The 18,710-nt window shown below is 41.5% G+C and overlaps 1 protein-coding gene across 1 annotated transcript in view; it reads left to right on the forward strand.

Annotated features, from left to right (window-relative positions):
* LOC119719791 (xanthine dehydrogenase/oxidase-like) overlaps nucleotides 1-18,710 on the forward strand; it is a 28,607-nt gene that overhangs the window by 5,055 nt on the left and 4,842 nt on the right. Inside the window, exons 5-24 of the mRNA XM_038189285.1 lie at nucleotides 1,643-1,831; nucleotides 2,838-2,912; nucleotides 3,288-3,368; nucleotides 3,626-3,770; nucleotides 4,479-4,646; nucleotides 4,800-4,876; nucleotides 5,563-5,659; nucleotides 5,966-6,072; nucleotides 6,812-6,996; nucleotides 8,178-8,343; nucleotides 9,373-9,468; nucleotides 10,048-10,162; nucleotides 10,929-10,980; nucleotides 11,285-11,414; nucleotides 12,382-12,501; nucleotides 13,367-13,585; nucleotides 14,589-14,722; nucleotides 16,795-16,969; nucleotides 17,668-17,859; nucleotides 18,201-18,346. Of these exons, the coding sequence (XP_038045213.1) occupies nucleotides 1,643-1,831; nucleotides 2,838-2,912; nucleotides 3,288-3,368; nucleotides 3,626-3,770; nucleotides 4,479-4,646; nucleotides 4,800-4,876; nucleotides 5,563-5,659; nucleotides 5,966-6,072; nucleotides 6,812-6,996; nucleotides 8,178-8,343; nucleotides 9,373-9,468; nucleotides 10,048-10,162; nucleotides 10,929-10,980; nucleotides 11,285-11,414; nucleotides 12,382-12,501; nucleotides 13,367-13,585; nucleotides 14,589-14,722; nucleotides 16,795-16,969; nucleotides 17,668-17,859; nucleotides 18,201-18,346 (2,669 nt within the window). The remainder of the gene's footprint in view (nucleotides 1-1,642; nucleotides 1,832-2,837; nucleotides 2,913-3,287; nucleotides 3,369-3,625; nucleotides 3,771-4,478; nucleotides 4,647-4,799; nucleotides 4,877-5,562; nucleotides 5,660-5,965; nucleotides 6,073-6,811; nucleotides 6,997-8,177; nucleotides 8,344-9,372; nucleotides 9,469-10,047; nucleotides 10,163-10,928; nucleotides 10,981-11,284; nucleotides 11,415-12,381; nucleotides 12,502-13,366; nucleotides 13,586-14,588; nucleotides 14,723-16,794; nucleotides 16,970-17,667; nucleotides 17,860-18,200; nucleotides 18,347-18,710) is intronic.

Genomic DNA, 18,710 nt, shown 5'->3' on the forward strand with positions numbered 1-18,710 from the left:
ACCAGGACCAAAGACCACTGGCATAGTACCCTTACACAGACACTGGACCAGGGACTCAGTCACAAATGACCAAGAAGCCTGTAGCCACAACCAACAACCTGGGTCCCAGGAACCGGGGACAACGGCCAAGGAGCCTTCACCCAGGAGGTAGCACTCAGGATACAGGATCAAGGGCCAAGGATCCGGGAGCCAGGACCAAGGATCCTTTGCCAAGTAACTCTGGCACCAAAACACACAAAAACTCGGTGCATTGACCTTTGCTCCAGGACCCAAGACCTTTGACCCGAGACTCAGGATCAAGGGCAAAGAACCCAGCACCCAGGACAAGAGACATATGAACAAGGACCAAGGTCCCAGAACCCAAGACCCAGAACCCAAGACAAGGGCCTTCACCTATCACCCAGGACCCACGACAAAACCTGGACCAAGAGCTAAGGACGAACGACCAAGGACCACGGAACATATCAACAGACCAAGGACCCAAGACCCAGGACTCAGGAACTTGTATAGTTACCAAAGACCCACAACCCTAGAGGCTCAGTCTAAGACCCAAGACCTGAGACCATGGACACAGGAGGTAGGACCAACAACTTAGGACAAGGGTCAAGGGAACAATGGTGAAGGACTCTCGACCAAGTTGTATGACTATAGACCCAGAATCAAGGGCAAAGGACCCAGGATCAAGGTCCAGGTTCAAGGATCCAAAACACAGGACACAAAACACAGGACTAAATGCGTAGGACAAAGGGATTAGGAACAAGGGCAAGGAATATTTGACCCAGGACCTTTGACCCATGATTCACAAGTTCAGGGGCGCTGGACCCGGAACCTAAGACATATGACCTAAGATTCAGGACGAAGGACCCTTGACCCATTAAATCTAGACCTGGAACATAGCAGCCGTGATTAAGGATCGATTGACCCAGGAACAAGGAATATGGGCCAAGGACCTTCAGCCAGGAGGTAGGACCCAGGACCGAGGACACAGGCTTAAGGGTCACGGACCCAGGTCCCAGAACTTAGTGCCAAGGATCTAGGACCCAAGAACGATTTCCAAAAATCCTTGGCATATACCCAAAGACCGGGGACCTACACCCTAGGACCAATTAGGATTCAGGATCTAGGACCAAGCACCCAGGACCCATCACCCAGGACCAAGTCACCCTGGACCAAGGATCCAGTACCTAGTCCTGGACTCTGAACCTAGGCCCCAGGACCCAGGATCTAGGAACCAGGAACCAAGATCCAAGGCCAATTCACCCAAGAACCAGGACCTTGGACCCAGGATTCAGTCACCCAGGACCCAGTCACCCAGGATCTTGGACCCAGACCCAGTAAGCCTGGACACTGAGCACAGGACCCATAACTCAGGAACCAGGAACTAGGACACATTTAGACATAATGCCCATGTCTAAGATCTAAACGATCTTCTGACCAAAACCAATGACCAACTGCCAAAAACTAAACAGAGAAGGCCAAAGCCAAACACCAAACTTTGAAGTTAGGAACCGTAAGAGAAAACACTTGAATCCAAAACTAGACGAAGCAAAGACTAAAGATCACACCAAGAATATAAACCAATAGAACCAGAATTAAGACACCAAACACGTTGTACGTTTAACGTAAACTGTCCTTCCTTTAGGAGCGCCTTGCCAAGGCCCACGGTTCCCAATGTGGTTTCTGTACTCCTGGTATTGTCATGTCAATGTACACTCTGCTGAGAAACATATTACAACCTACTATGGAGGAGATTGAGAGCGCTTTTGAGGGCAATCTGTGTCGTTGTACGGGCTACAGACCCATCTTACAAGGCTACAAGACATTCACCAAGGTTTGCTCCTTTTTTTTCTATTAAAACCTGTCTTTTCATCTGTTTGCTTGGATAACTTTAAATAGTAGAACTAACTCTTATTATAACGGGTGCACCACGAGGTGACGTATCGTCTATGGACTTCGTGAACATGATACGTCACCTCGTCGTGCGACTGATTGCTAACCATAAATATCGAGAAGCCCTCATTCACTATAAATGAAGAAAATTGCCTATAATGCCTGAAAAGTAAGAAGTATCCTCTTGAAAATTGAAACTCTCGACACCAAAGAGCCTTACGTTCTGAATGGTTTCCATGCACATTATTTTGTGTACAGAAGCTGCCGTATTGAAAGCTAATGAAAATAATGATAGCAGGTTGCTGCTTAACTACTACATGTATGTAACAAATGACTGCTTTGATGCGGGATATGACGTTTTGAACCCGCGAGGGGCGCATATTACCCGAGGCGCAGCTATGGTGCTATGCGCCCCGAGGGTGTTCAAAACGTCATATCCCAAATCACAGCAGTCAACAATTGTTTTGTTTTACCGCTGTCTTGGATTCTTTCAATGTATTTTGATGTAAAAATCCCGAAACAAACGGCACTTAACACAACAATCATGACAACCTAACAGCAACTCACATGCATGTCACGTGCTCGAAACAGCTGATCGTCTGCTAGTTCGCTGCTCCCACTCATGTGTGAAAACACAGTAAAAATAGCGTGGGTACCAACGATACAAGCGTATCACACCGTACGTACCGCACGCACTATTAGTTTTTCCACACACCACGAGGCCGAAGGCCGAGTGGTATGTGGGACACAGACGCACTACAGTTTCCGTGTTCCACGAGCGCAGGCTTGATAACGAATTTATCTTTAAAGGGGCACTACGTCCTGAAAAATGGAAAGAGAATTTTAAAACCTTAAGATCAGGTAGAATGCGGATGTGCGCAAGAGGACCATGGTGAATGCTATATAGAATCATTGCAAAAACGTTCATTTTTTTCCCTTAAATATAGGATGGATGCTGTGGAGGAACCAACACTACATGTTGTAAGAACATTCCCAATGGCATCAGTGTACAAGAGGAAGGTGTAAGTATCAACAGGATGTTTTATATATTTTTGTTTTCAGTTCTAGAACTTAACTTCGAAGTATGTGAAGCTTATGAGTTCAAGGATCGTCTTTAATTCTCTCATTTGAATAGTAGACCTACATTTATACAGTTTAATAAAACACAATCATTGTAACAGTGATTGGATCAATGAGTTCTGAAAAAGAATGTATAAGCTGTTCAAAATGAAACACTTTGGTCTGCAAAAAATGTTCCAAGTTGCACACAATACATAGGATAATTTTGTGTATCTGATGTTAGCAGTAAAAGCTTGGACATGGTTCTCAAGAAATAGCGCGAAGTCAAGGAAAAGATGAGAGTAAATAGAAAAAAAAAATTTCCGGTTTTTAAATAGGTATTGACAACACTGTTTGATGCAAGCAAGTTCATGCCCTTTGACCCTTCCCAAGAACCCATCTTCCCTCCCGAGCTCATGGTAAGTTAGGAAGTATCAGTTTTGAAAATACCAAATTTCAGTTGAATGTCGTAAAAGGATTGTCCATGAAATAACTCAATGTGTGTTGACCAGTGCCTTTGGTGCCGCACTGTTTAATTTATTGCTGTCTTCGGAGAAAACGAAGGAAAAGACCGTGATTACTGAGGAAAAAAACAGGTGTCATTAAAAGCTGCAATTTTCCGAGGAAATGTGTTGGTTTGCTGAAAATAATGATGAACATCATGCTAATTCTCTAGATCAATTTGTACGAGATGGACTCCAGACCCCGGACGTTTGTTGGGGTTCGGGTGGCCTGGTTTCGTCCCGTCACACTGCAGCAGCTGCTGGAACTGAAGGCTACCAATCCAAAGGCGAAAATCGTTGCTGGCAACTCGGAAGTTGGTTAGTGATGATGTTCAATATTTCCCTTCCGAGGACTTAACCGGGTGACTAAAGTATTAAAACTGGTGACAGTCATTCTCTTCCACAAATAAATCAAGTCTGCAAGAACTAATGTGCCTATGGAATGGGTTGAAGTCACTTCCCATAGACATTGATAATTATGGTTGTAGCCAGCCTCGACTCTATAAGATCGCGCAAGGCATGATGTGAAACAACATGGCGCAGCAAGATCCTGCCCGAGGGGAACGAGGTTGGGTTGTTGCCAAATAATGCGGACGCGGCCATATGTTATGGTAGGAATGCAACGTACACTACTCGGGTACGCTTCGTGCGCACGCGCAACTATTTACCCCAGCAAGATACTGGTAAAACAAATCTTTCCTTTGAAAGCTCAAGGAAACATACCATAACATGTACCTCTAACCTTTGATAGGGCCTTATAGATAAGAAACCAGGTTAAACGTGCACTGAATCTCAAGATGTGTAGATCATCTGTTGGTTTCTTGAGATGAAAAAAAAAACCCAGGTAGCTAAAGTAAGATGGCTTTAAAAAAAAAGTCACTAAACACAATAACTTTGCTTTCAAGGAGCTTAAATACAAAGGCATCTATAAATCATAATATGAATGAGAAAATCAACACATTTCTTTTACTATTCGTGATTTTATAGATTGCAGTACTCAATTTGTTTTGTTTTAATGTAATGAAGGTGTTGAAGTGAAGTTTAAGAATCAACACTATCCTGTTCTCGTTGATCCCACTCACATCCCTGAGCTGACTAGCGTCGAGAGGACGCCCTCTGGAGTTAGAATTGGCGCCGCCGTGTCTCTGACGTCAGTCAGTGATCACTTGAAGGAAATCATACAGAAAGAACCAGGTATGCTTCAGATGTCAGATTTTTCATCAATGTTCCACGGATACACAGACCCAGAAAACATTGCTTTGTTGGTGTTCACCAAAATGAAATATTTGGTATGAATGGTTAAATTTAACCAGAGACTACAGTTTGAATACATTTATTTCCTTGCAGAGCATAAGACGCGTGTCTTTGCGGCCATTGTGGAGATGCTGCGCTGGTTTGCTGGACATCAGATCAGAAATGTGGCGGTAAGTAAAATTAAACCCTATTCTCCGACGTCGAGTGAATGGACTTCACGCATCCTCGTGGTAAAAAACACATACCAGTCTGTAAGTGTCCTTCATTTACAGTGTAAATGAAGGACACTTCACTAATCTTGAGCCTCCTTGCGCTTAAGCCTATGCAAGGGTTACTCTGTAAATTCCAAAGAGTGAAATTAGGGATTAGACGTTTTAGAGTGAAAATCACTCTCATTTTCGATTGAAATAGTCTGAAAAAAAAAGAGCCACTTCAATCGAAGCTCAAGTGAAGCTCGATCTTAACGATTGAAGAAATTTCACTCTTCAACGTCTAGTCCCTAGTTTCCGACTGTGGGAGTGAATCTTCACTCGAATGGAGAGAATTTTCACTTTTTGGAATTTAGAGAGTAACGCAGTCAAGCCATACTCCCTGGTATGTACACGTTCAGTTGGATACAAATTGAACGCAATTCGTGTGGAAAGCAACGTTTGGTTTTCAGCTAGTTATAATCGTGTCTCAGAAACCACGATAGTGAAAGTGTGTTTTTAATTAATGGACATTTTCTACCAGAGATACGAAGGGGGCACATTTTTATAGCTTTTTTTCAGAGAAGTCCTGTTCTATGGCAAATGTAAGCTCGCTAGATCTTATTACACTTCGAACTGATGAAGGAAGATTTTTAAATGTCTTTCAGACCATCGGTGGTAACATAGCAACAAGCAGTCCTATTTCTGACCTCAATCCGTTGTTTATGGCAGCCGTCTGTACCATTGAACTTGTTTCAAAATCAGGTGAGAAATTTATGGACAATTTGACAATTACGCATGACTTTGGAAATTGGTTGATTTGTTGTGACTTTTCTTCTTTTCTTTTGTGGAAGAAAAATATGTCATGAATTTATACTTAATAAATATTACATGTCCACCAATGCCTTCAAAACACCTTTCTTAGTTCAGATTTTATGTAAAAACAGGTATAGGGCATGTCATATGATGTAGAAGATATTAAATCCGAATCATCATTGTGTGGAATTTACGAATAAATCAAATCAAATCAAAAGATCGCTAAATGGTTGGTTGATTTGGTACATCAATCAGGTAAACGTACTGTGAGCATGGACGGCAATTTCTTCACCGGATATAGGAAGAATGTTATCAAGACAGACGAGATAATCTTGGCTATCAATGTCCCCTTCACGTGTGAGGTAAAACAAAGAAGAATATACTAAAATCTTTGATTACTTATGATGTATTTTCTTTTAAAAAAATGAATCAACTCAGGCAACATATTTGTTGGCCAGTCATAATTCCCCAATATCTTAGATGAAATTTAAAGTTTCCAACAATCACTCTGCATTGTACCTCGGGTAGTTGAACGCCTTCTTGACACAAAATTGAACCTGATTAAAGTGTTGTCCGTGATCGCTCTGTGTGGTTCCTCGCCTAACACATTCGTTGTGTTTTCCTGCACTCGATTCAAGTTCGAGTGATATAAATTACAGGTTTTAGTCCGTGCACCCGATTCACTCAAAACACAGGCAATTCCGATTGTTACCAACGAGCAGCAGTGAATTGGTCCTTGTTTATAATAAAACAAAACGAAATCTTATCTTAACAGCAGGATACCTAAAACCAAAAAATAATTTACAACAATGAAAATTGTAATCTAGTCAATCACAAGTCAATCGTAGGCCAATCGTAAAATCACTCCCAAGTCAATCACAAGTCAGTTACAGGTCAGTCACAGGTCTGTCACGAGTAATCCCATCTTAATCCAGTCTCAAATGGCAAGTTGGCGAAGCGACAAGGCCATTCGCTGTCACGGCTCGTCTCTCGTTACTAGTGACAATGGTCTTGTGATGTGACTTGCGATTGAGTTATGGGAGACTCGATTACAACTCTTGATCAATAACCAAGGATCCGGTGATCTTACACTCCACATAGAACGAGTACTTCTACGGCTACAAGCAATCTCCACGTCGCGAGGATGATATCGCCATAGTCAATGCTGGTATGAGAGTAGTCTTGAAGCCTGGTACTAATGAAGTACAGGATTGCAGCCTTTCTTACGGTGGCATGGCGCCAACAACAGTCCTGGCTACGAAGACAATGAAGAACATAACGGGAAGGTAGGCAGTGGTTACATCGTTAGTAAATTCATTGCTGGCCACAGACGGTGCCAACCTAGTGTCCTCTTTGTATATCTGACTTCCTGACTGACTTACTTGCTGACTCACCGACTGTCACTTGTGACTTAGCTTGCCAGTAGGCTGGTGAAGGGAGCCGGGCAGTTCTATCGTATGGGATGACCCATACGATATGGGCTAAATACGGTCATTTGTGTACATCAGATGCACGAAAGTACTCCCAGGGAATATCGGAACTTCTCTGAAGTAATTGAAGAGATTGTTTGCACTCTCGGACCATCTGGCAGACTTGTATTCGAGTCACCTAACATCGAGTCCGAGTCCGAGTCACTTCTCCCGAGTCCGAGTCCGAGTGATGCAGGTCGAGTCCGATCCGAGTCACGAGTCACAAATGTCGAGTCCGAGTCCGAGTCACGAGTCCCCTATAATATACAGTGTATATTGGAATTCAATTTTGAGGTAGGCCATACTGCTAACTTACAACATTCATAGTGTGAATACTTCAATTTTTTTCACAGCTTTTCTCTAATTTAATGAACTGGAAATGCATGACTAACATGTCAAATAAGGCACGGCCCCAGTGTCAGGAAGGGAATAATCTGGTACCGAACTCTATGAAGCTTGCATTTACGCAAGATCAAATGTGGACGCTGGGGTTCATGTTTCGATTTCCCAAATCAAAATATATTTGTAATGATATTGTTGACAAAATAGGTGATTTGTGGTAAATTTGGTCGAGTCCCGAGTCACACAGGTCGAGTCCGAGTCCGAGTCATTTGTCATTCAAGTCCAATTCATGAAGAAAAAATGGGGCTCGAGTCGGACTCGAGTCCGAGTCACGAGTCATATAAGTCTGCTAACTAGGCTTGCCTTTCTCTGTTTCCCCCTTTTTTCTACTGAGACCGGTTAAAGATTCTTCAAAATTAATGAGCAGCGTGGCTATTGGAAGCCTTATAAGAAACCTAGGAGAAGCCAGTGCAGTACGATACCACTATAGCTGCTCTCCCCCTGCATGGTACAGGATCGTTTGCAAATCCAAAAAAAGTGGATGTGATAGTGAAAACACGTAATACACGTTTAACGTTAGAACACCAAGTACATAATTTGTCACAAGGTTACAATGTACTAGATTTAGCCGAGATTTCAACCATCTTTCCCACAAGGTGTTGGAGTGATGGTTTAGTGGAGGCCATGGCCTCCTTTCTGCTCGAGGATCTACCTCTATCGCCCGGTGCCCCAGGCGGTATGGAGCCCTATCGGCAATCACTCACCCTCAGCTTCTTCTTCAAGTTCTACCTCGCTGTCCTGGAGCAACTTAGACTCGAACAGGTGATTTTGAGGGAAAAGGGGAAAGGGACCACATTGCTCCCCCTTCCCAATCTGTTGTCTTGTGTAGGCTGCGTTAATTTGAACTTATTTTATTTATTTTTAGTTCACGGCAATGTATTATCTTGGCAATACCATTTACTTTCAACAATTTAAACATTTGTGACGCCCCATCCATTTAAAATCTTTAACACGTGACATGTGCACATCGATTTCTCGTTTCATCGTTTTTACCATATTTTATCAACTATGTTTAACCAATCTATGTGGTTTTTTTGGTGTTTTTTTTGTGTGGAGTGAAATAAGGAAGGCTGACAATGATGTCTAAATCTCTTTTGAGAAAGTTGTTAAGAATGTTTATCATTCGACGTTTCAGTCAGTATGATCTGATCTTCTTCAGGACCTCCGAACCATTGTCCTAAAGGGAATATAAAACATTTGCAAACATTGAAAAACAAAACTATCGAATTATTATGAAATACCTTCCTGGACTGTTAGTGAATGACAGTCTAAAGCATCCTGTAAAATCGTGGCACCAGGTGTGTTGTCGTTTTCAAGAAAAGTGGTATTGTTGTATCAATTTCCAACGCTGGTCGGTCGACCAGCGTTGGAAAAACCTGACTTTTTTCAACTACTGCCTCCAATTTACCAAATAAATTCAGTCCACATTTTGTTTGCAATTGTTTAGACGCCGTGAACGGGTGCAATCTAGCTAGACTGGTTCCCTGACCTGACAATTTCCCGACGACTATAAATTGCTCCATTTCATCTTAAGTGGGGTCAGGGAACCAGACTACAGGTACATTATTGCTTTTCCTGGTTTTCCAGCATCTACGAACACGAAACTTCAAACAAGTCAGTGTAACAATATTTGCTGTAAAATACTAACCCCAAAGCCATCCATTTCTGAAAATTAATGCAAAAGCAAATATTGAATATTCTCTTTAAACATCACTCAAGATTATATCTTGGGAGTGTGACCGCAAACATTGCGCCGATTGTTATTGGTTATTCGTTTTAAATCTTTGTCAGCCTGGCATTATTAGTGGCTCAGCCGTTCCACCTTCCTACAAGTCAGCCAATCAGCCCTACCATAAGAACTCAGCTCGAGGTGTTCAGTTGTATCAGGTAATTTGATCCGACAACATTCAACAAGACACAGACCCAGGTGAAGCGAATCTCATCATTTCGACCTTGATATAAAAACAAGGTCTGAACATTTGTCATAAGTATTTCCCGTGTTTTCCCTTCGATTTCTACCCAAAATCTACGCAGAGGTTTCTTTGGAATAACCACTTTGTTCAAGCACGAAGCAATACAATGGTTCTAGTTGTTCATGCTCCCCATAGTCTCGCAAGTACACTACTTTCTTGTGCGTCACAAAGAAAACCATAAGCAGACATGACACGCTACCAAATCAATTCAACAGAAGAAAAGGTATTTGCCATTCACGATTTGCCACACTAAAAAGCAAAATAAAATAATAGAAGCCACCACAACCGTAGCTTGCGTGGAATAACATATTTATCCGATTTTAAACGAACAAAACGGGAAACACACAGAGACTGACAGACATTCACCGACTCTGATAAAAAAAGACTTATAATTGCAGGCCAGGATAGAATGCATTACAATTATCACTCTTTTTCGAGTCATCAGGAGAAAAAAAAACAAATCAGTTAATGTTATTTCTCACGTCACCTGGAGGTACCATCGGGTCAACCTGATTCAGACGCAGTTGGTCGACCTTTGACCCATCAATCTGCCTTCAAACAGGCCACAGGAGAAGCTATATATGTGGACGATATGCCGCCTATTAAAGGTATACGACGACATTTACCCATTTTAAACAACCATACACAATATATGTATCTAAAAAAAATTACAGAATATGTATTTTGGAGATACTATTCTGAAGTTCGAAGGGTTTTGAGCTAGGCCTACACTTGATTCTATAGATCCTGATTTCTCTTGCATCGCAGATTTTCGTTATATTTTGTGCCGTTTCGATACAGAAAATAATTGCTGTTTATTAGTGGAGAAAAACATTATGTCCTGTTAAAAAATATAGTTCCCAGTATGGGCCGTAAGTATATTTGCGAGAAAGTAGATTTGACGTAACAATCGGATAGCGAGTGAGTAGCAGTGCGTGAGAATCACACGTTTTGTGTATTCTTAGAACACATAAACGAACTGTATAATTGTTCAGTAGAAAGTAACTTTCAATAATTTTACCTTGTTATATGTAACAGCATATTGAAATGTTTTGCTACCATTGGTAAAAGGGATATTGTAAGAGATTGACAGTACAACACAGAAAAACCACAATGCAATTTTTCTCTCAAAAGATGTACAGGTTGCTCTTAAGTAAATAACAGAGAGAAGTCAAGGGTAGTATTTGCATCATCAAACTCCGCACCATCGTATCACCACTCTACCATACCCAGTGTTGGCAGTTTCCTTTTACAATGCATTCGTTTAATTTATGGTCTATTGCATTCAACTAGTTCCGAGCCCCAACGCATGCATGCGGAAAATTTGGCTATGAGAATCTTTCAGGATTCTTATGTCTTCATTTTCTGAAATAGGTGAGCTGTACCTTGCATTGGTCATGAGCAGGAAAGCACACGCTAATATTCTGTGAGTATATTTGTTTTTCATTCCCATCGGGTAATCAAAAGTCACAAGTCATGTAATTTTTAGGTCTGTTCACGATCCCATTTTAAGACATTAAAGTTTGTGACAGGGTGAATAAAAAAAAGTAGGTTGTTCAAAATACCAAAGGAATATGTACATGTTATTGGCCAGTAACTGTGAACATTTTCAAGTAATTTGCATACCCTACTCCAAGTAATTTCTATTTTAATAGAAATACAAAAATTTTGGAAGCGATGCTGGATGTTAGAGCACTTTTTTTAACTTCTCTATCTCTGCTTTACGTTAGGTCTGTCGATACCACGGTAGCTCTAGCACTGAATGGCGTCCACGCGTACGTGAATGCCGACGATGTGCCCGGTAATAACTTGCTAGGATCGTCACCAGTGTATGACGATGTCCTGTATGCAGATAAAACGGTGAGCTTCGTTTGTTCATTACATATTTGTGATGTTGACAAATCCCAGTCCACAAGCACTTCCCCTCATTATTAAAAGTGCTGTGAAGTGTGAGGTGTGTTACTTTGTACAGTAGAATGCCGCTATACCGAACACCACTTTAACGAACATTTGGCTATACCGAACATCATCCTTGGATCCCGGTTTTAATGTACAAAACGTACCGAACATTGCTGTTGGAAAAAAGTCAACAGACTAACAAAAAATCCACCGGGTTATTTGTGCAACTTTTAATTCCCGAATGTCAAATGAAATATGGTTAGGCCTACATCATGTTTAAATGTTGAAGAGCATAGATGGCTATTATTTCACTAAGGAATAAAAGGGAAAACCACACATTTCTGAGTTTTGTAACGACTCCTCGTGCGGCCGCGGGATGTGAGAAATGCCAGTTCACAATTGCTCAAAGAGGGTACTGGCTGTTCATTTTCTATAGGGCTTACCGAACGATCGCTATTACGAACATTTTCTGTGAATCCCGCGATGTTAGTTGTAGCGGCGTTCCAATGTACTTCGGAAAGTGATGATAGTCTGCGTTTGGAACGGAGATAAAGACAGCATGTTCAAATCATTCACATCGATTTGTTTAAAACACTAACAGTCAACTAAGAATGTAAGTGATGTGGGTTGAGTTAGCATAGGCCTACAGAACTCTCTTTATAGGTTATCCCCCCGCCAAAATTGTTTTCCCTTTCTTTAATAAAATATCTCAGCTATTTCGTTTTGAAAATGTCATTATTTTTTCTTTGGTCTTGTAATCGTCAACTATACGGCAGCCATCGGAAGTGATTTCTTTTCACTCGGTGCCCACTCATGAAAATGTAATTTTACACAAAATAGTTTTTTTTCGATTTGTTTCTATTTCTTAAAACATACCTTACTACTGCCGATTCAGTACAAACTTTTAAGGACTCTTTTTTTCCACCAGGTGAATTGTGTAGGTCAGGTGATCGGGGTGATAGTAGCTGACAACCAGGCTATCGCGCAGAGAGCTGCCAAGTTGGTGCGAGTGGAGTACGAAGAGCTGCCGGCTGTTTTCACCATAGAGGTAGGATAAATTAAATCTTGTTCCTAGTCCTTACGTACACTGATTGGGTTTGGCCCTTCACCACAGTGCTATCCGAGGGCATACGAGAAAAACAAGTTGAGGGACTCGAACCCATGAACTCCTGCTTATAGTACAGACGTCTTTTCCAATAGACCATCGAGCCTTCGGGGTCGGTTCAAATCTAATGTTTGTAATCAGAGGGTACCGCAATGTTAGCGTTATACCAAACCTTTTTGACTGAGTAATTTGCACGCGTGGGAATATGGGGTTAGATGTTGACAGAATACGATGCAGAGCTGCTGCTGGTGATGAAAAGGTACAATATGAATATGAAAGTACAAATAAGTAAAGACGATCGACTTTTGAGTTCAACTCATCGATCTCCAAGTGAAATCCGGTCTCATGCCGTACTGACAAAGGTTAAAGTACACAAAAAGTTTCATTAAGAAAATTCCAGGATAGGCCATCCCCGATATTCCAATAGTCAGGTGGCTTAGATCTTAGGGTCATAAGAATCTGTCTGCCGAGTTCGGTGCTTTGGACCAGTTGGTTACGATTCCTACCATAAGCCACTTGACTATAAAGCCATAATGTTTGTTTACCCGATTGCCTAATACTGAACATTAGATCATCACCGAACTTTTTGAAGCCGCGCTAGCGTCTCTACAACATCCACGCTGGCCAAGATAGTGTTACCCGCGTACGTCGTGTAAGACGGTACGACGTACAAGAAGACTATCCTGTCTAGCAAATATGCTCTACAGGTATGAAGGAATAAGCTTCTACAACCTGCACAAATGGTTTATAACTTAAACCATTTAAGGGTTTTGAAATAAAAACCGAATGATCGTTGTTTCTTAATCAGGATGCCATAGAACAAAACTCATTCTTCCCTGTAAGCCGGTGCATCCAAACGGGAGACTTGGACCAAGGCTTTGAGACTTCCGATCACATCATTGAAGGGGAGGTGCGGAGCGGTGCTCAGGAGCATTTCTACCTGGAGACATGGACAACCTTGGTCATCCCGGGAGAGGGAGGGGAGGTCGAGGTCATCTCGGCCAACCAATCACCGTCCAGAACACAGGTATGAGCCGGTTGCCATAGAAACGTTTTTTTTTTATCTTAATCTGGATTATAATTTTTCCCTCTGAACATAAAACAGGCTTGGGAATTTTTTTTAAAAATTGTTAGCCTACCTGTCAAATGGTATTAAAGGACAAAAATTCGTCGGTAAATATTTATTTAATTCTGAGAAACTCTGCCCGAAATAGTACAGGCAGTCGGTACATAAGCAAAATTTGTTAAGGATATGACCAATAGCTGTTTCTTTATTGAATTAAAAAAGGGTTCCTTAATTCGTAAAAAAAGTGAGCAACGGTATTCGGTTGAGTTATTCTGCATTCGCTACGACAAGTCGTGGTTAAAATATTCATTTTACAATTACAGCGGAACACGCACTGAAAAGTGGCAATGTCATTGATGTAATATATATCCATATATAGGTGGAACAAAAAATATATCACATTTTGCATGTTGAAATTGGGATTAAAATAAGACACCAGAGGGGAGCTAGGAAGTCTGATCGTCCCCTCTTTGCGTTGCCGCTCTTCTCAAATGGTGTAAAACTACACTTACCAGAGTCATAGTTCATACTCTTAAACCTAGTTTTGACATCGGGGTAAGAAACGAGAGAACAGCGCAACCATTAACAAGACCCAAACTGCATCGCAGACATACGGAACCCATCATCCGCAAATGTCACCGACAAACCAGACTGAAGCAAACTATCTCGCAGACGATCAACTTTGCCGACGCTTCCGCGCACTGTCTGCGCAGTCTGCATTGAAGCGCACATGTCGATATTGAAACTATAGGCTCAACTGACGAGCAAGTTTACGACTATTGGGCATCAGTCTGGCAGCGCTCTCTTTTCTGCAGAGCTATTGTCTTATGGGTCTTCGGGAATTACAACTCACATAGGCACATACTGATAACAGACGTATAGCCGTAGCTCTGGAGGTCCGTTTCGAACCCGACCCAATCATTATAACTCTCTCCTCTTTTTATTTCATTTCAATCAATTACAGAGCCTTGTAGCGGAGGCGTTAGGCATCGCAAGCCACAAGGTGGTATCACGTGTCAAACGACTAGGTGGCGGGTTTGGAGGCAAGGAGGCCAGGGCGTGTCTTCACGCAGCAGTGTGTGCCGTCGCAGTAAACAAGTAATGGTCTATTACTAAACCTGGCTAAGTTTATAGGGTGGAAATATTCAAGTGGAGATAATCAACGGGCGATTAAACGCACACTGATAAAGACATTTCCATGGTGCCGGTTAAAAAGTAAAAAGGCACACAATCTGCGATGTGAAACGTGAATTTAACAGAAAATTAACGGTTGAACCGGCCAGAGAGGCCCAAACGAAGCTATTATGTGCATAGTATACACTACGCGCATACATGTACTTGATTCCACCAAGTTGGTATCCGCAGAACACTTTTGTTTCTATGAGTTGATGAAATGTATAAACATTAAAACCACAATCGTATTCCCTTAGTATTGTTTCAGGTTTATGATCCAAAAAGTACGGAGCTTTTAAAGGGACATAGAGGGAAAAAAAATTGAAAACATCTTCGTTAGAAAGAAAAAAATCTTCGTTCGAACGAAAAAAATCTGCGTTCGAACGAAAAAAATCTGCGTTCGAACGAAAATAATCTGCGTTCGAACGAAAAAAATCTTCGTTCGAACGAAAAAAATCTTCGTTCGAACGAAAAAAATCTTCGTTCGAACGAAAAAAAATCTTCGTTCGAACGAAAAAAATCTGCGTTCGAACGAAAAAAATCTGCGTTCGAACGAAAAAAATCTTCGTTCGAACGAAAACAAATCTTCGTTCGAACGAACAAAATCTGCGTTCGAACGAACAAAATCTGCGTTCGAACGAACAAAATCTGCGTTCGAACGAACAAAACTTTTCGTTGTTTTCCCGAAAGATGTTTTGAACAATTAAGTATATCAACTAATGGCTTAAGCCGTGTTTGTTTGGGCTTTCTTTATGCATGAGCCTTACAGACTCGCAAATAAAGAAAAGCGGTCTTATAAACATGACATTAAATCATTGGTTTTCGGTGACTTTTTGTGAGTTTGTAATTGGTATTTATTTTAAAGCCTAAAGCTTTTGAAATTGACATTGCTGTTTACTTTAAAGTACTCGTGGTTTGGCTAAAGGTTTTAACACTTGTGTAATAACAGGACCCTTTCAGGACCCTACTTTGCAAGAAAGGCCAGAAATATTGTGGTGCCAAATCACTATCGAACTAAACATGGGAGAGAAAAGCACCTGTTCATCATCGGGATTCAAAACCAAGACCAGTTTCATAATTGGGGTATAATTTGCAGGGGGCACTTGGGGGCCTGTTTTTCTTGGGGGGGGGGGCACTCAATCAGTTATGTCACAGTTAAAACACTGACCAGGGGGACTACCACCAGATTTTTCCTTCTCTAATTTCATAGTGCAGGCTGTGACGGCCCTTGCAAAGAGTCCTGGGTTTCAATCCTAATGAGAACCATATTTTTTTTTTATCTTATCCCATATTTGCTTCTTTCATTTCGATCAAGCACCACGGTGTTAATCTTGATTTTTTCCCGTTATCTATATATGACGACACCATTGGTGTAAAATATAACCAAATTCTTGGAATTAACTTTTAAATTAACCACGTCGTCAGCAATGGCGTCTGTGTCTCCGGCCGGCAGCCCAAGAAGGCAGATTTTTTTCGTTCGAACGCAGATTTTTTTCGTTCGAACGCAGATTTTTTTCGTTCGAACGAAGATTTTTTTTCGTTCGAACGCAGATTTTTTTCGTTCGAACGCAGATTTTTTTCGTTCGAACGCAGATTTTTTTCGTTCGAACGCAGATTTTTTTCGTTCGAACGCAGAGTTTTTTCGTTCGAACGCAGAGTTTTTTCGTTCGAACGCAGATGTTTTTTCGTTCGAACGAAGATTTTTTTTCTTTCTAACGAAGATGTTTTCAATTTTTTTTCCCTCTATGTCCCTTTAAAAGCTCCGTAAAAAAGCAAATACCAAGTTCAGAAAAAAAAGGAGAGACTTTCGGCAGATCACAATTATTTCATATTAAATTTATTAAATGACCCTTGCCCTACGGAACTTTACGTTAAGCATCGATGATAAAAGATTGGTCCTGGTTCCAGATCCATTTTCCTTATTATTCTTACCAAAGCACAGCTCATATTTTTTTCATTGACATACGTGTACATTAATCTTCTACACTTTATGACAGAGTCAAGCGTCCAGTCCGCTTAATGCTCGACCGAAACGAGGACATGATGATTTCTGGCACACGTCATCCTTTCCTAGCCCGCTACAAAGTTGGAGTAACGAGCTACGGGCAGCTGAGGGCGCTGGAGGTCGATCTGTACTCTAACGCCGGCAGCACTTACGATTGTTCGCCGAGTGTAAGACGCTTTCTTTTTTTGAGAAAGTAGATTTTTACCAAAAAGACGTAATTTTAACTTGAATAAATTTTTCACGATGGTTATGCCGCATGTCTAATGGACCGTTCCGTATTTATACATAAGCCCCGCCCCCTTTGTACAAAATGGGACTCCTTTCCCTTTCATTGGTTAAAACCTCTCACGCGACCGGTCACCTCCTAATATAATTATATTCACTTAGGCATGCGCAATACTACTAACTAGTCCGTATTTCATAGAAACCTAAATTCACGCTACATCAGTTCATACTTCACGCGAATGCAAAATTTGACGTCACAAAGCATTCGCGCCGCAATTCGCCGGGGTTAATCCGCCGTGTAATCGCCGTGAATTTTTTTTCACGGCGAAACTGGTATTTATCCGCAAATTCACGATGTTGAAATTCATTGTATGAAAATACCTTCAACTATTTCGAGTTCGCAGCAAGAAAACATGCCTTGACGTCACAAATTCACAAAGACCACTCAAGGCGGCAGCTACCGTCGGTGGAAAAGAGTAAGAAAACAAAATGAAGTTAAAGAGGGAAAATAAACTTGGAAAAGCAAGCTCCAACACATGAGCCCATTTCCTAATTCACGCGGGTCATAAAAAACTATCAGGTTTGCGTTGATCTTTGTATTCCATTTCTCCTATGTTATCATCGTCGTTCATCGTTGTAGGTACTTGAGCGGTCGATGCAGAATGTTGACAATTGCTACAAGTGTCCCAACGTCAAAGTCACCGGTCATATGTGCCGTACCAATCTGGCATCCAACACGGGATTCCGAGGTTTCGGGAGCCCCCAGGCAATGCTGGTTGCGGAGACGATCATGTCAGAAATCGCCTTGAAATGTGGACTGACGCAGATCAAAGTAAGCCCAATGACCTTACCTTCAACACTGCAGCGTTGGAATACTAAATATCGGTCCCGAGACGCAATTTTTCGTTGTCTCAGTCTTGACTCTGTCTGGAACCGTTAAGGTTTTGGTCTCAGTCTTGCTCTCGATGTCCAAGGACCGACTTGGCCGCCACCAGGTTGAGTGCCTTGAGTTTATATATTTCAATGTTCAATTGCACCGAACTGCATTACATTCCATTTCTTCACCTCTGTGCATAAACTTCATTAGTGGGGTCGATGTTTTGCACATTGGTCCCATTCCTTGCCCAACTATGGATGATAATGACCTTTTGACTTCGTTCGTTAATCTTACAGGTCAGGGACGTCAATTTTTACAAGGATGGCGACGAGACATTCTACGGCCAGGAGTTAAAGCATTGGAACCTCGATAAATGCTGGGACCAGTGTCTTGTTCAGAGTGACTACAACAATCGCAGACTAGACGTGGATGAGTACAATCGGTAAGATTATCGGCAAGGAAATGTATCGCAGGAGTCACTTTGTAGGTGACGCCAAACACGCAAGAAGGCTTTGCCTTGTCTGATCGTTTACAAAAGGTTACAGGTTTAGTTAGTTGTTTTGTTTCATCCTAGGCCCGGAAGTATACTTCTTCCACTGACAAGGTCAAACTGTTTGTTTTCAATATAGTGGATCTAGGATTTTTCAAAGGAGAGGCTAAGGTTTTTAAGTCCAGATTTTTCGTGGGCTGTTGACGTGTTGCAAGTAACACCGACAGGCTGTCTGTGTTAAAGAGGTCAAAGGTTTGTGGCAATGTGATTAAGATTTGCGATATTTCACGACGTAATGTCTGGATTATGGCATTAC

This window comes from Patiria miniata, unplaced genomic scaffold (genome assembly GCF_015706575.1).
Source record: "Patiria miniata isolate m_02_andy unplaced genomic scaffold, ASM1570657v1 HiC_scaffold_13, whole genome shotgun sequence".
Lineage (NCBI taxonomy): Eukaryota > Metazoa > Echinodermata > Asteroidea > Valvatida > Asterinidae > Patiria > Patiria miniata.